Source organism: Phaseolus vulgaris, chromosome 10 (assembly GCF_000499845.2).
Source record: "Phaseolus vulgaris cultivar G19833 chromosome 10, P. vulgaris v2.0, whole genome shotgun sequence".
Taxonomy (NCBI): Eukaryota; Viridiplantae; Streptophyta; class Magnoliopsida; order Fabales; family Fabaceae; genus Phaseolus; species Phaseolus vulgaris.
In genome coordinates, this window is record NC_023750.2 from 36,439,889 (window position 1) to 36,461,633 (window position 21,745).

The 21,745-nt window shown below is 36.3% G+C and overlaps 2 protein-coding genes across 3 annotated transcripts; one reads left to right on the forward strand and one right to left on the reverse strand.

The window, feature by feature from the left end:
- The first annotated feature begins 764 nt into the window (after positions 1 to 764).
- LOC137818577 (protein KTI12 homolog) lies at positions 765 to 3,229 on the forward strand. Of its 2 annotated transcripts, none has more exons than XM_068622087.1 (2): positions 765 to 980; positions 2,140 to 3,229. In XM_068622087.1, exon 2 carries the CDS (start codon positions 2,196 to 2,198, stop codon positions 3,102 to 3,104), a length of 909 nt encoding a protein of 302 aa, XP_068478188.1. In that variant the 5' UTR covers positions 765 to 980; positions 2,140 to 2,195; the 3' UTR covers positions 3,105 to 3,229. The 2 variants fall into 2 exon arrangements, with proteins under 2 accessions (XP_068478188.1, XP_068478189.1); XM_068622088.1 differs by having other exon boundaries at positions 819 to 1,076.
- A 765-nt stretch (positions 3,230 to 3,994) lies between these two features.
- LOC137818578 (mediator of RNA polymerase II transcription subunit 12) lies at positions 3,995 to 21,136 on the reverse strand. Its single transcript, XM_068622089.1, has 13 exons — positions 20,629 to 21,136; positions 19,436 to 19,627; positions 16,628 to 16,687; positions 14,471 to 14,576; positions 13,421 to 13,489; positions 13,223 to 13,276; positions 12,950 to 13,057; positions 12,378 to 12,527; positions 11,947 to 12,288; positions 9,496 to 11,819; positions 6,346 to 8,910; positions 5,628 to 5,928; positions 3,995 to 4,933 (listed from the first exon to the last, which is right to left on the reverse strand). Exons 2-13 carry the CDS (start codon positions 19,561 to 19,563, stop codon positions 4,493 to 4,495), a joined length of 6,648 nt encoding a protein of 2,215 aa, XP_068478190.1. The 5' UTR covers positions 19,564 to 19,627; positions 20,629 to 21,136; the 3' UTR covers positions 3,995 to 4,492.
- Between the last annotated feature and the right edge of the window lie 609 nt (positions 21,137 to 21,745).

The following is a 21,745-nucleotide window of genomic DNA, read 5'->3' on the forward strand; positions in this document are numbered from 1 at the left end:
AAAATGATATTTTTAGAATTACATAATTATAATAATGTTAGAGAGGAAGAAAAAAAATTATAGAGGTACAAGAAGAAATTTTCCATAGTAAAATATATTTGTTAATCTTCATTAAAAATAATTAAAATATTTTTTATATTTTAGTATTTTTTATTGTGTTTAAATATTTCATAAAAATTATAATTTCTTTAAAAAATTTATCAAACCACTTTCAAGCTAAAAATAATTTTCAAAAATAAAAAACGATAAATAACTTCTACTTTATAATTTCTTTTAGCTTTAACAAAAGGTAACTTTTAAGTGCGTCCTTGAAATGAAAAATAAAAAACTTTGTTTTTTCAGTAATAACGGGTTTAAAAAATTTCATGAAAATATATTGGAAATTAGTTTAATTAAGATTCAATTTTCAGGAAATTTTCGAGATTAAAACTTAATCGTGTTTTAATAGGGAAAATGATAATTTGACATCATTCTTAGTCACAAATAATCGTTATTATAATTTTAAAAGTAAAAACCAACAAATTTATTATACATTATCAATGTAAAAAGTTTATACTATCAATATATTTTCCTTTTTAACTGTTAAATTTGTAGCATCTTCAATGTATTTTCTTTTTTTAGTGAGCCACATGTTTTAATATAAGATTTAACTATTAATTTGATTCCAATATAAAATTGCAATTTCACTTTTAGGGGATTCAAATTATTTTTTCAGGTTAAAAAAACATTTATATTTTTAATAATTAAGCAATCTTGTTTATAATCATTTATATAAAAATAAATAACATTATAAAACTAACCCTTGTTGAGAAAGCTCTGAGAGCGTTTAGCATTGATGTCCTTACTTCAAAGCGTGCCCTAAATCCCCAATTTCCTCCATTCTCCTTTCTTCTCTCTTCCTTCCAAAATCATCCATCTTTCTCTCTCTGTTTCTAGGTTGAACGTTGCACTTCTCAACCTCTCATTCTCAGTATGTAAAGGTACCGATTTTATTTCAGATTACTAGTTGGGATCTCAATTTCTCATTTACATTCAAATCGCACTTATTGCTGCCTGTAACATGGAATGAGAATAAGGTTTGCTCTCATCTTCACATTTCAAAAAAAATAAAATAATGATAATAATTGCAGTATGATTGTAGAAAGTAACATTCTCCTATGAAACGAGTTCAGTTCAATATGATAATGACTTCCGTGGCTTTTTATTCCTTTATTTTGGTTGAATATTCTATAGAGAAAAAAAAAGCCCCAATTTTTTTTATCTATCTACGCAATTTTTCAACTAGCCTTAATTCTAACACCAAAACAATTGTAGTTTGTATGTGATGAGAATCTTGGTTGCTTGATTGTGTTTTGAACGTGTGGTAGGTATGGTATTTGTGTACGTAGTTAGTTAGTAGTTGGGTATTGTTCTTGTTAATTGAGAAAAAACTCTACTGCATGTCAGGTAGAGATTGGCCGGACCATGGACTTGGGGTGGTCTATGTGTTGTGTAATGGCTTTTATAAAGAGTGTGGTTTTCTTGAGATTTATGTAGATTGAAAGGAGTCGCGTTCTGGGTATGCATACCTTAGCTCTGTTTGAATTAGCATGCGCTAACCTAGTATTGGCTTGTTTGGATGAACTTCTCTATAAGCTCTTCTACAGCAGAAAATAAGAAGAAAAAAAGGAATTTGACTTCTCCATAAGCTAAAATTTGCTTATAGATAAGTTAAAAAAAATATATTGGAAAAGCTATACGAGGAGAGTTTCTGTGGATTAGCTCATGCGTAAGCTAATTTTAACTTGTAGAAGCTAATTTCAAATTGTCTTATTTTTCTCTTCTAGAAACAACTTATGGAGAAACTCGTTTAGCTTATTTAAAGTGAGTGGAAGTAGTTTAACAAGAGAAGTTTATTTCATTTCTTATTTTCTTGTTCTGTTAGTCCTTATTGTGAAGTTCATGTGAACTGGGCCATATTGTTGTGTGTCACTCTTAACAGATTTTGATTGTCATTGGGGTTTTTTCTTGTTATGAATTATGTCCATGCTGATAGGGTGATGATAATCAGCTTAGATATTATTTACAGTGGAGATTTATGTTCTTGATGGGTTTTTTTTTCCTGCTGTTGACTTCTTGTCTTACATTGATATGTTGCAGGTTGTGTCCTTAAAGAGAGATCATTATCATCAGACTATAACACAAATTCTTTCCAAATGGCACTGGTTGTAATGTGTGGGCAGCCATGCAGCGGGAAGTCCAAAGCTGCACTCTGTCTTGTTGAAGCTCTCAAGGAATCAGAATCAAAACATAACGTGAGAATCATAGACGAAGCTTGCTTTCATCTTGATCGTAACCAAAGCTATGCAAATATGCCTTCAGAGAAGAATTTAAGAGGGGTGCTTCGGTCAGAAGTAGATAGGTCTGTGTCCAAAGATAGTATCATCATAGTAGATTCTTTGAATAACATCAAGGGTTACAGATACGAGCTATGGTGCTTGGCTCGAGCTTCTGGAATCAGATACTGTGTGGTCTACTGTGACGTTGAAGAAACCTTTTGTAGGAAATGGAATGAAGAGCGCAGAGAGAAAGGAGAAGTCAATTATAATGATTCAATTTTTGAAGATTTGGTGAGAAGGTTTGAGAAACCAGAAAGAAGAAACAGGTGGGATTCTCCATTGTTTGAATTATGGCCACACAGAGAAGGGACAGAGAAATCTTCCTCTGCCATTATAGATGCTGTTTCCTACTTAACCAAAAAGGTGGACTCCAAAACCAGGGATGTTAAGATTCTGCAACCAACTATTGCCACTCAAACCACACGTTTTTCTGATGCAAATTCTCTCTTTGAATTGGACAAAGCAACACAAGAGGTCACAAATGCTATAGTAGAAGCACAATCTCAAGCTCTTGGAGGACCCCTTAACGGTGTTTCGGTGGGAAAAGACTTGCCTGTAATCAACATTTCAAGGTCAGTTGGGCTGCCGGAGCTTCGTAGGATGCGACGCACCTTCATAAAATTAACAGGGCAAACAAGTTTAAGTGGGCCACCACCCCCTTCTGATGCAGACAGTGCAAAAAGGATGTTCATTGACTACTTGAACAGGGAACTAGGAACATCCTGAAGAACAGTATTTGAATTGCAATTCAGCTTGTGTGCTAAAAGATGCCATGTTTGTATGTTTAGATCCCGAACTGTTTTCATTTTTACTTTACATCATTATTATTGAATAAAGTGATCTTTTTTTAATCCTTTTGGTTTTTTGTACCATCGTTAAATTTTTTTCCCAGCCCTAGTAGTAATAATGAAGTAAAGATTGTACTCGGGTCTGGTTTAAGAAAATACATTTTGCACTTTACAAAAACATAAGAATAATGAAAAAGGTTATATAATTTAAATATTTTTCAATGTAAGATATAAAAACTGAATGCTTACACAAACTGAATTCAATTTTTTTCTTCCTTGCTAAATAGAACATACTCCTCCCCACAACTTCGGTATTGGTAATTGAGTTGCGTTGGATATATTCAATGAGATTCCTTGACAAAAGTGTTACTAGATATAACAAAACATGGTATTTTTGACGTGTATATAGCAATATTAAACAAATTTTCATTAAGTAACAGGCACGATGAACCGAGAGAGCAAATATTGGAAACCAAAGAATTGGTCAGTTACTTGAATAGTTTTGATACGATCTTTGACATAGTTTAGGACTCGTGACGTAACAAGACTCGTGCGATTAACATGAGATCACATTCTATTGGACATCATATTCTATATTATTACAATTGCTAAAGAAGAAACATCCTCTTTTTTTTAGTAGAAAAAAATGCACCATTACACAGTAACGAATTTGCTTAGATAACATTTATGGTGAGCGTGTACACACACATAAATAAACTATGCGTAAAACTAACAATTCTTTCTCTGCTGATGATGCATACACAGTATTTTTTTCCTGATAAAATTTTGGGCAGAAATGAAACTATCTCTGGATTAGCAAGCAAATAATGATGGAATGCTATGGTGATGCTCCAGATCAACCATATAACCTTTGATAATTTGAATGAGAAAAGAAACAATGATTGATTGCACTTGTGTGTGCTTGTGACCCTAAAAGCTATAGACAGTGCTCACACAAGCGTTCATTAGACATAAATGAGCATGAAAAAGCTACAGATCAATTGAGATTATATTACTCAGATGATATGCTAAAGAGAAACAATCATTCCTATATGTACAACAAACCTCTGAACTGCGCCAGCAAATGCACAATCCAGATCAGCGTGATGATCAACACAGGTTAGTAGTCAACCAGGGCCAGAAAGAACCATTGGATGTGCTGTCTTGAACCCATCCCTACCCATTTTCTTTCATAACAAGGCTCCTTCAGCTTCCAACACAAGGGCAAGCACTAAATGACATCTTCATGCCATTCATGAATAACAACCGCAAAAGCACCGGCCAGGGGTTTTTTATATACTCCGAACCAACAAAAAATATTGCTAATCAACTATCATCATCCACTGCACCAACATATGTGAGGTCTGTCCGTCTCACCCTTACAGCTCCTTTCAGCCAGCTCGCGGCTCGAATATTAACATGATCACCACTTCCTATGCTAGCAGTATTACCTGGCAAAGGGAAAGAGCCAGCGCCATCTTCTAAAAGCGTCCAAGGATCAATTTCCAAATCATTGTCCTGGCGTTTTGGCTTTCCTGATGCATTAGATGCAACCCTTGATAGAGCTGGATTCCTCTGGGGGATAGTTGAACTACTGGAGTTAACCCCAGGATTTGTAGTGCTGGGTTGAATGCACATAAGAGCAGAATTTGAAACAGATGGTGGCTGGCAGGATAGAGAGCACCGCATAGAGGGGATGAGTATCGGCATTGCAGCTTGGATTCGCCACCGAACAGTGTCAGGTAGTTGCATACGATCCAAGTCATTCTGCATCAGACAGTTGACTGTTAGATAAGCACAGCTAGGAAGAGATTTAATTAACATTTCCAGATTGTGAAGTATATTACAAAAACATTGCCAAATTGGAGACCCTTATGAAGCATGAATATGGCTAACACAATATCTGATATGACATCAATAGAACATGGAATAACACGTTTCTTGAATAAATACAATTCCGGTATGGCATGATGCACAAATAATGGTTGGGTCTATCCAAGACTTCAAAGAAAAAAACAAAAAGATTTTACACTAGACGAGAAAAACTTTCAATATTAATGAAAGAGTACACCATACTATTGTTTGTATCTAACACTGCAAGGTATAAAATTTTTAAAGTATCAATCCTTCCTAAGGAGTAGCAAGACAGAATATCCTATCATACAATACGTTGATTGCTTTCAGTGTTGAATAAACAACTCTGGTATAGCCATGAAGCCCATCCTATCCATTTATTAAAAAAAAGAACTTACATGTAGCATCTATAAATCGTTAAACAATTAATCGAATTAAGACCTAATATGATATAGAATTTTTAAGCACCGAACAAACAAATAATTATTAAGATATTGTATTTTAAGACCATTCAAACACTTCAAAAGAATATTATGTTGGCTATTTCATCTGCTCCAACCAGTTTCTTAAGGCAAGTTATATACGTTCATAGGCTAAATTATCAAACCTGCAAAGTCTCCAACCATTCTCGATCAATTGTAGGTTCATTGCTTGTCTTTGAAGGCTTTGGCCTGAGCCAGCTTGGAGGATAACTACTTAGCAACCCATGCAAAACCAACAGCAAACGATCAAACAGACTCTGAGAAGAAGAATCCACAGAAGCAACTTCAGAAGATGACTCTGCCTCCCTCATTGGCAGAGGAACAGCATTTGCTGAAATGCCTGCATCCTGATGAACAACCCGACTACCAAGGAGACGAAAAATAACAGAGGCTAGAAATTGTCTCGTGCTCCGCACAGATGGCTCCCTACAAAATAGAACATATGGAACTCAAGAATCACATCTAACATTCTATGATGTATTAGATCCAGCACACATGCTCATAAAAGTAAAAACATAGTCAATGCATTCGTGGCAAAAATATCCATAATTCCACTTCTAGAGAGGCCATAATTAACTGATTTAATTGAATTCACACTCGATTAAGCACAAACCCATTGTTGCAAGGAAAAAAACTATCACTATCAGTGCTAGCACCCATGATACTACATCATATAATAAAGAAATGTATTTTTGAATCTGAAAATTGCATTGCAATTTGCTCCATTTTTTCCTCCATTTCAAGAACAAAAAACAACCATAGAACTTTTTTTCACATCTAGAAGTGCAGCAAGAATCCAGTAATGAAAAGTAATTCAACATTGCCATATCTAGTCTTTCTTACCTGTCAGTGCAAAGAATAGGAAGAAATCTCAGGAGCAACTGCAACCGTAATGACATAGAAGCTCGTAGGGCTGCAGGAGATGGTGGAGAAGAATCTGCTGCCACTGTTGGTCGTCTAGCTAATGCAGTGCTTCCAGTTCTCATATTTTTGCGGTTATTTACTTTATTTGGCTGACCTTCAACTCCCGGAGGAGCACTTCCCACTGGTTTACTTCCACCTGTAACAGCAGTTATGTGTGTCTCAATAAAACTCAACTGTTTCACCAAGTCAGTTGCAAAAGAATTGTGAGCTTCATCAGAGCTTTGATCTATGCAAGGAAGAAGTAACTCGATAAGAGCCCTCTCAATCACTTGCTGCTGGCACCTTTTCAAATCTGTTCCCTCTTCAACAACTTCTCCTTCTTCAAGAGAGGTGCTGTCAAACTTCTTGTTCTCCCCCTTGATAGTTGATGAATCAGTAGATGGACTACACCAACCCCAAGGTTCCCAAAATTGGGTCTTCACAGAAAGCTTTTTATTCACAGCAATGTTATGCAGCTTTTGTCTGATGGCCTTCCGACCAAAGAGGACATCCTGGCCTCCAAGGAACCATTTAGCTTGCAACAACATTGAATCCTCGACAGACCTACCAAAGAGATGAATCAACTCTGAAAAAAGGGGTGCAGCATCAGGTCTAACCAGTAACCTTGTGAGAAGTATTTGAATAAAATTGTTCTCATTCTCAGAAGCACTAGCAGCCTTCTCAGGACTAGGTGAGGACAACTTTATAGCGTCAGACAAGGGCACATCATGATTCTCCACTTTTTCAATGAGGGCTTGTTCATTTAAAAGTAACCTGAGGACAACCCACTGCCAGTGAAATTTGGCAGGTTGCAAGGTATCCAAAACATGCACAAGCATATCCTGAAGCTTAGACCCACTATCTGTGAGTTGAACTTTAGACTCACCAGGTCCAGAAATTCGGCTCCCATCATCCTTTGCATAAATAGATTGTGGCATCTTACAATCAATAATGGCGTTAAGGAAAAGCCTAGAGCGTAGAGGGACAAATGCTGTGAGTTTTAAATGCATGTCAGAACCATTAAACTCTAGCAGGCTTGCAAATTCAGAATCACTATTATCTGCTGCCATAAGATCATAAAGACCCTGACAATCTCTAAAACATACATCTCGAAATGGCAAATGCTTTATTGCTTCAGTTATGGCCACTACAAGAGACTGATAAATTTGATTCATGTCTTCACGAACTGTAGCATTCAAAATAAAAGGCCGCCACCTAACAAAGGCAAATATTGAATAGGCAGGTGGAAAGACCAAATTTAAAGGGAGCATACGTTGCATCCTTGAAAGAGCCATAATAAATGGTTCACCCAAGAGTTCCACCACTAACCCTTCACAGATTGTTCGGCAGTTTCCAACAAGCAGTCTAAACCAATGCACATGAACTTCAATTGAATTATCCATCTTAAAAGCCATAACTGAACGTGCATTTCCATTTGAATTGGATCTCGTGCTTCTTACAAATTGTACTGCATCGAGACCCTCCTTCAATCTGAGAACTGTTACCATTCTTTCCAGGCTGGTAACACCATGTATAATTGCACCAACAAAAAGTGCAGAAACAGCAGCAGCAATTTTTGTGGTTTTTGCTACCACAACTTTATTAGAATTGTTTCCCATATCATTTGAAATAGTGTTACTAGATTCATGGACTTCAGGATATGTTTGAAACTGAGCACGAGATGCTTTACTAGGAGTGAAAACACCAGCAAGAGCAGTAGAAGCTTCAGTAGCAAGTGCAATATCAAATACACGGCTTTGTCGTTCTCCTAGGGCTTCCTTAAGCAGGCCTAAACAGGTTATATGCATTCGCAGAATGCACCTGGCATAGTTCAATAAATTTGAAGCTGATGTAATATTTGAATGATTGTTGCCAGATGAAAAATCAGGCATTTTTGCTAAAGTTGGACCAACACTGCCAACAATTGCAGAAACCGCAGAAGAGACCAAAGAGGGATCTCCTTCTTGTGCAGCACCACCAGTCTGCCTTATGCAATCAATCAAACCCATAACTATTTGTTGAGCAATTTGGTATCCATTGTCCCATTTCTCTACAGGAGGAAGACCTTTTAGTGTACCAGCAGCAAAGAGCTTTCTGTCCTTTCCAAAAAGACAGTGGAATGCTTCTTCAACATTACGCTGCACTACCTCCCTCATGCCTGCACCTACTCTGGATGGCAACCGACCGCCACTGATCTTTTGACGGAAAAAATCATCATGGTCTTCAACTCCGGCTGGAACTCCTAGGGGCAGCCCTAACTCTCCATCCACTGACCTACAAGAGTCAAGTTCAGAGGAAAGTCTAGCATCACATGTAGCCTTAAAAGTTTTCTCCCACTCAATGACACTAGCCACAGTGCTGTATTTTCTCAACAAGTACCGAGCAAAAGCTAGTGCTCCTGACCCTGAAACTCTTCCATTAGATGCAATAATCGTGGCAGCTCGACGCATTGCAGATGACAGGGCTTCTGGAATAAGGTCTGCTGCAACAAGAATATTCTCATACCTACATCAAATACATTGCAGAGGACAAGTTTGTCAAAATCTTATTCCCAAAATCCATAAAGAAATTTTCCACACAAGCATAAAGAACAAAAAGAAAATATTCAAAAAATCCATAAAGAAACTCACCAACATGATCATAAAAACAAAACAAAAACACTACCCAAGAAGCACTGATTCAATTACAATAACATGAATATTTCAGGGGGTGGTGAACCATAAAAATTGCAGAAGCATCACCGAAGGTTCAGCAAACTTGTACTATTATGTTAAAATTTGAAACTTCCCCCTTATAACAAGAAAAACTATTTATGTTGTTATTGTGAGAAAAAGATTCTATTTAGGCAATCCTGGGTGAGACCATTGCAGATTTAATCAATAGTGAGTGACCTGATTAAGGAGACAAGAAAAGGGAGCATAAGAAGAAACAAACAAAATATAGCAGCTTATTACCAAGTGCTTTATAAAGCATTGTAATTTATACCACTTAAAGGAAGCAAACATCATGTGGGGGAAAACAAATTTTAATGTTTTCCAAGAAACAGCAAATAAAAACTATAAAAATATAATTGATTGCATAGCTGCAAACCTTCTCAGTGATGAAAGCAGAAAAGCCTCTCCCACGTCACAAACTTGGTTTTCCACATTCCTTGCTAGCATCAACACATTCCTCACAGAATGAATTGTAGAATTGGGGCTATTAAGAACCCTTGGCAGCAACCAAAGGAGGAACTTGACAGCTGATACCAAATCATGGGATATATCCATCAAATAAAGTATTGCAGAAAGTTCATCCTCACCCAGTTTCCACTGTATTGAGCTTTTATCATCTGCAACAGAAAAAGGCCTGCCAAACTGACCAACTTTACCAACATTTTTATCCATCTCTTCAATTACCTGTCTAACAACAGTCAGCAGCCAAATGGCTATTGCCCTTTTCTCAACAAAACGTAGCTGCTTTAGAGCTTTTCCAATGGAAACTATATCTCCAAAATGACTTGTCCGTATGCTATCCACAGACCTCTGCCCATCTACATCCATAGCAGTTTTATGGTGAGGGCAGCTTACCTTGCTTCCACAAACATGACTAGTAGATGCCCCTTGGCTACCCTCAATTCTAGAAGCTGCCAGTTGAGCAAGACTTTGAGTTTTACGCACATTCTTCTGCCGACTCTTGGTGACCAGCTTGGTTGACTTTTGTGGTTGATCAACTTTGAGAGGCTCTGGGGATTTCATTCCCTTTTTCAACCACCATGTATCATCATCATCAGATTGAACAGGGGAATTCCCTTGTACAAATGAGTTTCTTTCCTCACTTAACTTTTGTCTCTTTGTTCTGATACATTCTTCACACCCAGGTGTACCCTCTACTGGATCATTTTTGCTGTACTGAGACCCAATAGGTCTTCTAACACTGCCTTCAGATTCATCACAACCTGTAGCACTCAAATTAGATGAACAATTAGGAAACTGTAACAGTACTGAAATAGCTGTTCTTAGTTCTTCAATGTTAGCATTATTCTTTGTATTTTTTGTGATAGAAATAACATTTCTCTGATCAATTGCCATTCCAGAAGCTTCATCCTTCATCGAGGCAGGATATTTTTTTCTCTTCAGAGCAGATAAATTGGAACCACTGGCATCATCATGGGACTCGCTCAGAGGACCCCGAAGTATGAGGTGACGTTCATTCAAGTAAATTTGCAAGGCTACTTTGAGCTGCGCCCCTTCAACAATTCCTGATTCTTCCAAAACATCATGGATAAAGCATCCAGGTAGCTGCTTTAAGATGTGATAGTGTCTCCTCCGTCGCTCCATATCAACCAAATTTACATTGCCATCCATGATCCCACTGACTATTAACTGGCGTACATATGCCAAGGGGTAAAAGATGCCAGCACGTATGAGTTCCACAATAAATAGTTGTATGCGCTTGGAACCTTCCCCTTTATGTACCACATGCTGATCAATCCAACAAACTATAATATCATGTAGAGGTCCCGGGCTTTCAAATATAACTGAAGAACCTGTACTCTTTGAACTAGATTTCAGTCTGGATACTTTGCCCACATAATTCCAATTAGGCTGCTGATTCGTCTTTGCAAAACGACTGGCTCCATGATATTCATTTGTTTGTTTTAGCGATATCTTCACATCCCTAATCTTCATCTTTAAAAGCCTAACTGCTACATGCACCTGGGAGATATCTTTCCTACCAGTAAACTTAATGTCACGAGGACGGGTACCACGAAAATCCCTAAAATCACATGTTGCCCACTCACAAAGGAAAAACACAGAATATATAAGGGATGTACTCACAGTCCCAAACCATTTCATAGATAACCTTAAGCAAGGGCTGACTTTTGCAACCCAGCCTTCAGATACAGTTCCACCACAAAGATCTTCAAAAAGAAATTTATATGCAACACGCAAATCACCCAGAACAAGAGCTTTATCCAAGGCTTTTGCCACTTTAGCCAGACAATGACCTGGAGCGCCTGGGATTGAAGCCTTTGCAAGATCCTCTGTATGTTTCTGAATGCATGAAATAATGTGACCAAAATCATCTGAACTATTTTTTACCTTCCCTGCAGCTTCAGTTGATTTTAATACAAAATTGCCATCGTTCATTGCATGTGAAATAACAGAGGAAGGTAAAGGAAAGCAATCCAAAGCAACAAAAGTATCTGGCACCACAAGTATTAAATACCGAAGCATCTCAATCACAGCACAAGTTGTATATGCCCTCCTGGAATTATCTACTAGATCTGAACCACCTGGAGCAGGATCACGAATGACACGAAGAGCTAGTCCAGCAAGGGTACGTACATAAGTTTGAGATAGTACAATAGTTTCTAAAAAACCATATATAATAGGCAATAACAGCTGCCAAACCTCAAGGAGATCTTTTTCCTGAAAGGAACAGAAATGTGAGAAATCAACATGAGAGTTGAAATCAGAGGAAGGTATATACAGTACACTATTAGTTTCATTAGCACATTGTACTCATTGAATACAAACAATGTAGAAGGTAAATTACCTGTAGTTGATTAAACACCCAATCAATGGCAAGAGAAGGATGAAGCAGCCCTTCAGCATGATGCCATTGCAGGAGCCGTACAATATACCACCATCTAAAATGTAAGGATGGTCCTTCACCGTCTGAAACAGATGACAATGGATCACTTTTGTTCTGCAGTGATCCAGGCATTTGTGGTGATCTCTCTCGAGCGTGAGAAGCAGAATGGGAAACATTCTTTGACAAAAATTCATCCAGAAGGGCTTGCAAGTAATTGATAACATCTTTGGTCCAAACATCAGAGCGAGACAGTTGAATCTTGTCAGCAGTTCCAGAAGAAATACCAACAGAACCAGGTTGAACCTGGAAAACTCAATCATAATCAACTTATATTAAAAAGTATAAAAAACTCATCAAAATAGGTAAATAAACCAACACTAAAGCATCCCTACCTGATTGAGGTATGTAACCTTGATGAACCAGGTGGCCCTAAGCAATGGAACGTTATTCCTTATAAGAACATCTAAAAGTGATGCCCTTTTATAACCATGAGGAACATGATCAGCTAAAGATCGTAATCGCTTGTGCTGCTGAGATAAACCCTATAATAAAATAATTAACAGAGTTAGCAATATAACCTGAACCACAAGTAAAGTTCAAAAAATAGTATTCAAGGATTTTACAGCCATAACAACCTGCCAGCTTTAACAGAAAAACCTAAGAAAATGGTCATATTAACCCATATAACAATTCTCTTAAATTGAAAAAATCCACGAATGGCTAAGCCTGTTCAGAGAGCTATTCAGCATATAAGCATTCCAAATCCCTCCATATTCACATCATGCAGGCAATCACATCAACATACAACCATCTACTACTATTTTACTAACCATTCAAAACCCAGTGCTTCCTTTATATAAATTTGCCAAAAATGTTTTAGAAACAAATGTGAGGTGCCACGGCTGGTATACAACATGTTGCACAAAGAAGAGAACAGAAGGAGTAAGACTATCACCAATTATACCTCAATCCATTTTTTCTGGAAGTCCTCACCACAAGGTCTTAGTTCAGGGAAAATTCCAGACCTGGAAAGTTGTGATCCTGAAAGAGCTACACCATATACTTGACCAGCCTATCAAATCAAACACATGTAGATCAAACAACTTCATAACAACTGAGATATGTAGAGTGCATTAATTCCAAAATAAGCTAAAAAAAAGCTACCATGATTATATACACTTTAAAAGTAATGTTCAGCAAGGATAAATAGATTACAAGACATATTAAAGATCATCACCTTCCTCTTCTGAGCACGAGATTCATTAATGGCCCTCAGACGTTTTCTAATAGCCTGGAAAATAGATGAAAAAACTACAAGTTAACCTATATCCACATAGACTTGCAATGAAAACCAAAAAAATTAAGAGCTCAGACATATAAACAAAAATAAAGTGGGCAAAAATATCTCAAAAAAGACATGAGACAAAAGAGTCACCTCTTTGCAATTAAGAACAACATTCTTGTTAAAATGCGGAACCTGAGTCAGAGAAATTTCTCTGGCTTCCTGACAGATACAGGAGCAAGGCAATGTCAGAAAATAGCAGACACCGGACAAAAAGGGTAGGTTTGAACAGTTGAAACTACTCTATTTCAATGAAAGCACAATTTAACTTCTATATTTTCGTTACTCATCAAGGAGAGTTATGATTCTAAAGAATGTGTGTAACCTATCACTATTTCAACAGCCTTGAACAGTATAAGAACCATATGAGAAATTTAAAAGGGAAAATTTGTAATGTCAACTCCACGGACACTAACAAAGATACACGCAGATAAACCAAATGTAACAGGATCATCACACCAACATAAGAATTATTACAAGTACAACATAGTAATAATACTACCACCCAAACATAAATAACCCATTTTGACAAATACTAGACAGCTTTTTATCATGAAGTTTTGCAGTTATTCTCCATAGCTGGGACGGACTATAGTGTGAAAGAAAAATTATTTATCAACTATTTGGAAGAAAAAGGGCTTAAAAGAAAAGGACAGTATCAAAACTTGAATATGTCAAGATCGCTGCAGACTAAATAAGATGGAAAAGCAAAGGAAAAGCAGAAAAGTGTTACATATGTCCAAACCTATTTCCTTTTTAAAAGAACGAAGAATTTGATAAAAAGAAATAGAAAAGAAAAATAACAAGAAAATGCTAGACTACAGTTCAAAAACTTTCAGTTACCCTTGATACAAGCTAATGCTATCAAAATGATTTACATAAAAAAAATACAAGGGTTCAGCATAAAATATTCAAACCTTTAAAAAAACAAATGGATAACTGCAGAAGTATAATCCATCATTCATCAGCGAAGTTACAACTCTATAATATTTGATTTGGTATAAATACAAAAGTAAAATTTAATGCATCTTTTATCTGTTTTGTGATGAAATAATTGCTCTTTTGTCAGCTTAATGAGATATTTAAAAAAAAAAAAATACTTCTCAAAATTTGAGCATTCCCAACAAGCACCTAATAGCATACCTCAAGTCCCTCAACTGTGTCCCTGTATCCAGATTGCAAATATTCTCTGGTCAGGGTCTCCTCAGGACAATTTGATGTTTGGGGATGAAAGTCTGGTGCGCCAAGCCTGAGAAATAATAGGATTTTACATGTAAATATACAAGATAATAGAACGTCAAAGCTTAATGCCTTTGTGTAGAATTACAACCTCACAAGAAAGAGTAGTGAGATCTAAATAATAGACAACAGAGCTACATAGGTCAATTGAATCTCAAAATAGATAAACAGATTTATCCCTTTAGGGTTCTCCCTTTTACAATTAACTATGAGCCACCATTCCATTCCCAGAGTAATAAATATTATTAATCCCAGCGCAAGACCCCCACTCTTAACAACTTTAACCGCCCATAACCCAACCACTTAACTATTTGAACAAATTAGGGGGTATGTTTGGTTTAACATTGAAAGTGTTCAAACGTCCATTCAACCCAATCCAACAAGAGACATACCTTTCTGTCGAGATGCTTTGAAAGTTATGAAACCTCAACCAAAAAATATACTTGCTCTCTAGCACTATAAATACCATCCTCATGATGTTATACCTTGAGAGCAAGGTTGAAATTGTGCAACCGACATTTGACAACAATCTTCCCTCCATATCCCTTACCAGGTACTGCTCACTAGGCAGGTAAAATATCCCTAACACAATATAGAAGGAACAACTGAGAATGATCTTAGGCAGACTACCATAAGGAACTTGCAAGGAATAATTACCAATCAAAGGATAGACAGGGAGATATGCAAAACACAGACATCTTCAACCATTGCAAAACTTTTGAGTACTCCAAAGAGGTCTACTACCTCTACTATCCATCAGCCTACTTTTCCCTGGCAACTGAACTGGGAACATCAGTTGGCCCTACGGGAAACATCTACCCTCTTCCCTTCTCCTTAAAACACAGTATGACAGCTTCTCCAAGTGTATGTGCACTTCCCTTGGGCTTAGTGGTGGACTGCATTGTTGCTTCATTTCCTTCCTGCACACTTTTATTCCTGAATCATTGTTTGAGCTAGAGTAATTCTTAAAAAAGCCTGTCAATGGTGTTCACTACAACAGATCGGATAAGCCAGTAGGTGCCACAACTGAGCCTGCATCAAGATGATACCTGAAGTACACCTCTGGAGCAAGAGTCTATGGTCCAAAGATGAGTTTGGAGGCACAGCTGCATCTGACCTATTTGCCACCAAACTTCACTCCTCAATCCTCCCAAGAAATACCCTAGGAATTGCTTGTCAGGAATTTTCGGTGCCTACACCACCAAGACCTCAAAATATGTGCATATACTCTCATCAAAAAGATATTAGACACAGCAAATAAGCTGCCCATGTTTCTTCCTGCAAACCTTAGTATCAACCCTTCCCAGTTCATATTAAATCTAGCATCTTACTCCTCCAGAATTGAAACTAGTCACACCTTACCCGCTGACAAATGCAAGTTGTACCTTCATTGTCAGCTTCCTCTGGTTCACCTCATACACTTCTCTACTTGAGCCCTGGGCAATCCATCCCCCTCAAGTCACTGGCACATGAGCAACCAGAGAATGCAATCGCACACTGCTAGGTTATCATCCTCTTCAAGAACTTAACCAAAATATCCAGAGTTTGTATGCTCAGTTCAATGTCATGCTCAAGAAATGGCATAAAAAATGTTGAACAAATCATTACAAAAGCCATGAGAAATAACTGATAAATCTACGGGCAATACAGAAAGAGAACAACTGCCTAATGGAATTTCATGTACAAAAAGGAAGAGTCTTCTCCTTCCAAGAGTCTCCCCTTCTACAACTAAGCCAGACCCCTATTTCTAAAATAACAATCTGAATCCCCATTTTCCCTTCCTCTCCCCCACTAAGCCAAGTCCTCCTAACTTTAATTGCCCAACCATTTAACTATTCTAACTCACTACTCTTAGTCTCATGGCCATATAAAGTAACAAGCAAAAGCACAATTTGATAACAAGGCAGGGAAGGGGAAAACATCATACATGCAATTTTTTGTATTACAACAGCATATGAAAATTTGCCCCCGATAGAGCCTGGTACTGGTAGTTAATCATAGTTAATCATGAAATACAGTGGGCAATAATTTTAAAATCACACTATTACGAACAGGAACTACCTAGAGTTCAAGGGTTCTTTATCACACTTCAACTTGTATGAGTTTAACGGTGGTTGTCGCCTGCAAACACAAAACCATTGTGTTCAATATTAACAGCATCAGATATAGCATGCAAAGAAAATAACATGTCACTTTATTAATGAACATAAAATATATGAACTCTAAGAAAAGAAAATTTAGCAATACTAGGTCAAACAATTATAAAAAATGTTTCAAGGGAAGAAAATATAAACTTTTTAAAATGTCATTATTAACCAAATGGTTGGAACAAAACAAAACTCCCAACCCACACTCTGCAATTAAGTTCTTTATTTCAAACTATGAAACCCTAGTAAAGTTGCAAGATTTGGACTGAACTTTTAGAACAAATTCACTGCATCTATCAATTTTCTTTTAAAGAAAAATATCCACCAAAATGTTACTCTTCTCATTCAAATGTTTAACAATATTTTGAAACTACAATATGGTAGACTCACCCCTACAAAAATATCCAAACTTTAAAAAGATACAAAAAAGAGAAATCTTATCTTGATAAAAAAAATAAAACAAAAATATATACCAAATTCTGCAGAACTAGTGCCATTGCTCTGTAATTCTTTTATGAAAATTATATGATCACTCCATATTTGGAGTTACAAATTAGTTTTATGCAGTCTTGTTGGACCCAGGAAAGGTTTTCTACATCTCTAATAGAATATACGACTCTTTCTATAAACTTAACAATTTTCCCCCCAAAACCTATGCAAGAAGATTGACTCAACGATCTTGTTTTATGAACATTGCTCCAGATTGTAATCTTCTGCATCCAATATCGGCAATCAAACCCATGCCAAACTTACTTCCGGTGAGATTTTGATGCAAAACCTCTTTGCAGACCCAGTTGATTCGTTTGCAGGTTCCCTTGAATTCTTCATTTCACCCATTTCAAAAAAAAAACACCCATCTACAAAAACATCTATTCTCACTTCTCGCTTCTTCTCCCTCAACTCTCCATCTCACTGGAACCATATTCTCTACTCTTTGCCTCTGCCTTATGCTCACAGTGTTGTTGCATTTTGTTCATGACATGCATCTCTTTCATGAGTTCAGTTCTGCTGGTCTCCGTCTGTTTTGTTGGTGTGGTGTGCCTTTCCTGTTTTAGGTAAGAAATTCATCTTTTTTACAGGACTGTTGTTGCCCTAGAGTCAGAATGTCTAACTTATTTCCTACTTTGATTTAGGCTAACTGGTTACAAGTTTCTTATGTTTTATATTTTATTTTATGTGTCTCATTATAAATAATAATTCAGTTTAGTTTTAATTCAATGTTATCATTTCCAATATATATTTTCCTTATCTATGTCATTTTTAACACATTCATATTTTTACATATAATCTTCATCTTTTGGGAGGATCTTCCAAACCATTTTATGATCCTTCAATTTACAATATTTTGGTTCCATGGCAACACCACTGACAAACAAATATTTTAAAACTAGGAACAGTGATCGACTTGATAGGGGTGTGTCAGTCACTAGTTGAACCACGTGAATGGGTATAATTAAAAAATAATTAAATATAATATAAGTGCATATATAATAGCTGTCAAACTTGTATTAAAAATTCTCTGGTCTAGTGGTTAAGCCTTTGCAAGCTTGGTAGTGAGTACAGGCATCAATCACTGTCTGTGCCAAATATTTATGTTATTTTGAATACAATCTGGAACAGGTTGTTGCTGGCTGTCCTTGTACAGGTGAGAAGTGATGATGCAACAGCAGTCCCATAAGTCAGTGAAGTTGATACAATAGGGTGTTGGCGTGGGACTCAACAAAGCAGGGGCAGCAGGCTCTTGAAGAGCGGCACATATGCAAATTCCTAAAAATTGGTCCGCTCAGGACCAGTTTACACCACTTATATCCAAGTTTTGACCGGTTTGGTGATGATAATACAAAGTAGGTAACACATCCAATCCAAAATGTAACTCAAACCAGTTATACTTCCAGTTCCAGATCTCAAACAGACCAGTTCAACCAGTCTGTTCCAGATGAGTTTTAAAACTATGAACAGATGTTTCATCTTTATCTGTTGTGTTTTGTTTAGCTTCAAATTCTGTTTTCTGATTGTTTACTATGCATAGATGTTTGATCTTTATCTGTAGTGCGTTTTCCTTCAAATTCTAACTTTTGATTGTTTACTATGAATATGTATTTAATTTTGGTAGTTTTTATTTTTCAGCATTTATCCGTGTGTATTGTAAATTTAACTAACGTGCAACAAAAAACATCATATTAGAAGATATTCCGCTACCCACTATCCTACTAAAGCAGTTTTAGAATCAGCCCTTCCAGACCGCTATCTAAGATCAATAACTATGGTTATAACTTAGAAGCATGGATATGTAACCTAATATTTCTTGCCCGTTTAACCATAAAAGCAGATTATTAAAAGTAGATAGATTGATAGTAAAGAAAATAAAAGGAAAAGAATATTGATTCGTTGAAATCAGAGGAAACTCTAAAGCAAACATATGCATAGGAAACTGAAAAATTAAGATTTAATGAATACTTGCAATTTTCGTATCACTCGAGAAATAAATGAAATCCCACTCTAACATGGTTGCACAATTTTCAAAAGGATATTAATCAAGAGAAAAGATCATTGGCACAAATTATTAGACAAATGAAAAAGAAAATATATTAAAGCAACACACTGTGTATCACAACCATATTTATTTGGAATTTGTAGTTCCTTTATAGCATATGCCATATTTGCAGTCATTCAAAAGATAAAATGGTAATAAGTGAAAAGTGTCAGGAGGAAGTTCACTTACCTTGAACTTACAGAGAAGTTAGCAGGCAAAGAAGGTGAATCAGACCTTCCTGTGTCCCTGGCAGATGGTCCACCAATTGCACTGTTATTAACTGCACTAGTGCAGCTGCCAGCATGATACCTTTGCATTTCCCCCAACTATAACCAGCATACTGCCCTTGGCATCATACCACGAGTAGCTGTAAAAGCTAAACTGCATGATCCACAATGCCACCCATGTCATTTCCAACCAATGCCAATCAAGCAAACCAAAAATTACATTACAAGAAACAAAGGAAACAGGATGCATAACTGAAATAAAAAAGGATTAACACACATGCCTAGCCTTATTGAACTTCCTTCAGCAGGATATGCAATGAAATCCCTAAGGCACTAAAAATTATATGACCAAACTTCAGTCACTGTCAGCCTGAATTACATTATTCTGACTTGTAAGTTACAAATACTCAATAGATAACAGTTAAAAATACAGCACCCCAAATAAATCATAATATCAAACTCCATTATGCAGACTGCTTATAAATGATAAAAGTAAAAACTATTCCAGGAATCGACAGAATACAAAACACTAGATTCTAAACACTAAAGATTTTCACAAGATTAAACCCAACCCGGCTGCTAGAGGAAAGAATTTGAGAAACTAGACCGTTATATTCTGAAACTGAAGTCATCATTCAAATCCAAACAGCTCCTTCTCAAATGTAGACATAACACAACCAACCAAGCAGATAAAAAATTTCAAACATACTAACTGTAAGACCGGTGTCGTACATAAGGGGATAAAATCTTAGATATCAATGTAGAGCGCAAGTATTCAAATTGGAACATATCCATTAAAGGCTATTCCAATGAAAGCACATATGAAAATTGTCCGTAAGATTAAGTGCCAGCTCTTGAAACTAGGATATAAACTTGCTGTGATCAATCGTTTTATGGTAGCCAGAATTGTAGCCCCATGCTATATCCGAAGCAATAAATTACAGTAACAACAGAAGCTAGCAAACTTAATAAAATAATTCGGATCCATAAGAATAGTCCAAAACTAATAGACAAAGAACAAATAAATACCCTTTCACTAGTATTTTTTTTCCATCCCAACTCAAAACACCTACCAGCTCGTATTACCCTCTCAACTAACTAGAACACCAAATGAAACTTCTTCAGATGCAAAATACAACCTTGAAGACAACTCACCTGCTTATTGGTCAGAAAAAGCGTGGGGCCGAACGCGAAACTGCAAAATCCAAAAATCCGAGCCTAATGCAAGAAAAAGCGCCAAAATTTGAACTCCGAAGCAAGATCCAGAACTAGGGTTTGTGGGGCAAAATCCCCAACTTTTGTATTTTTTTTGCTTTTCCTCCAACTTCAGAAGGCGATTGCGGAGACGAAAATTGGGTTCACGGAAGCAAGGGTTTCCGATTCGAAATAAAGAAAAGGGGGGTTCTTCAAAATACCGGAAAATGGGTTGAAGATTGTTAGAGGAGGAACTGGGGCATGCCCGGAACAGAAATTTTGGAACTTTGAGGAAGAGGGTTGAAAGAGAAAGAGGAATTGCAGAGATGAAGAAGAAGAAGAAGAAGAATAAGGGTGTGAAGCTTTGACTGAGTTTTTGGGTGGTGATGACGACGATGATGCTTCTGTTGGTTGCTTCCTCTGATAGGAATAAAGGGTGAAGAGGAAGGGATCTACTAATTATTATTATTATTAAAATATTTGTTCTTAATTATTAATATTATTATTAATTATTATATATCATCATGATTTTCATTTTTGTGATTTCTATTCCTTTTCATGTCCTTCTGATTTTAATTTTATTACATTACATGGTATATTGTTTGAGTGGTTTAACGAGGGCAAAACGGTCAGAAAATTTTAAGGAGATGTTAATGAAGGGTTCAATCACAGATTTTGTGTTTATTTATGTTGCTTCTTTGTTTTGATGTACATAAATTGCATACCTATCTCTAGAGGATTTTTTTAATTATTGAGGAGATTCTTAATAAGATTGAATCTATAAAATAAAATCATATCTTTATTGGATTAATGTTAAAAGTTTAGACTTTATTATGTTTTTTTTTTATAATTGACCATTGAGATTTATGTTATTTAATATTTAAGGAAGAAAGCAACAACTCGAACAAAAGAATTGAAAAAAAAAGTTCATGAAAAAAAAATACAACATTGCTTAGGCACTCTCTGAATAAGAATGATAAAAGAGTTGTGATTAATCATCTTCAAACAAGTAAAATCAACCATAATTAAGCAAATTAATGTAGTTTGAAATGGATTTTAGTTTCAAGTTTTTAAATTT

What these genes read in the sequence shown, in the direction of transcription:
- LOC137818577 (XM_068622087.1), top strand. Translation starts at nt 2,196, where the DNA reads ATGGCACTGGTTGTAATGTGTGGGCAGCCATGCAGCGGGAAGTCCAAA.
- LOC137818578 (XM_068622089.1), bottom strand. Translation starts at nt 19,563, where the DNA reads ATGCAAAGGTATCATGCTGGCAGCTGCACTAGTGCAGTTAATAACAGT. An exon ending in CTGCTTTCATCACTGAGAAG is followed by an intron (nt 8,911 to 9,495) that starts GTTTGCAGCTAT and finishes TATTTGATGTAG; the next exon opens with GTATGAGAATATTCTTGTTG. An exon ending in CCTATTCTTTGCACTGACAG is followed by an intron (nt 5,929 to 6,345) that starts GTAAGAAAGACT and finishes TCTATTTTGTAG; the next exon opens with GGAGCCATCTGTGCGGAGCA.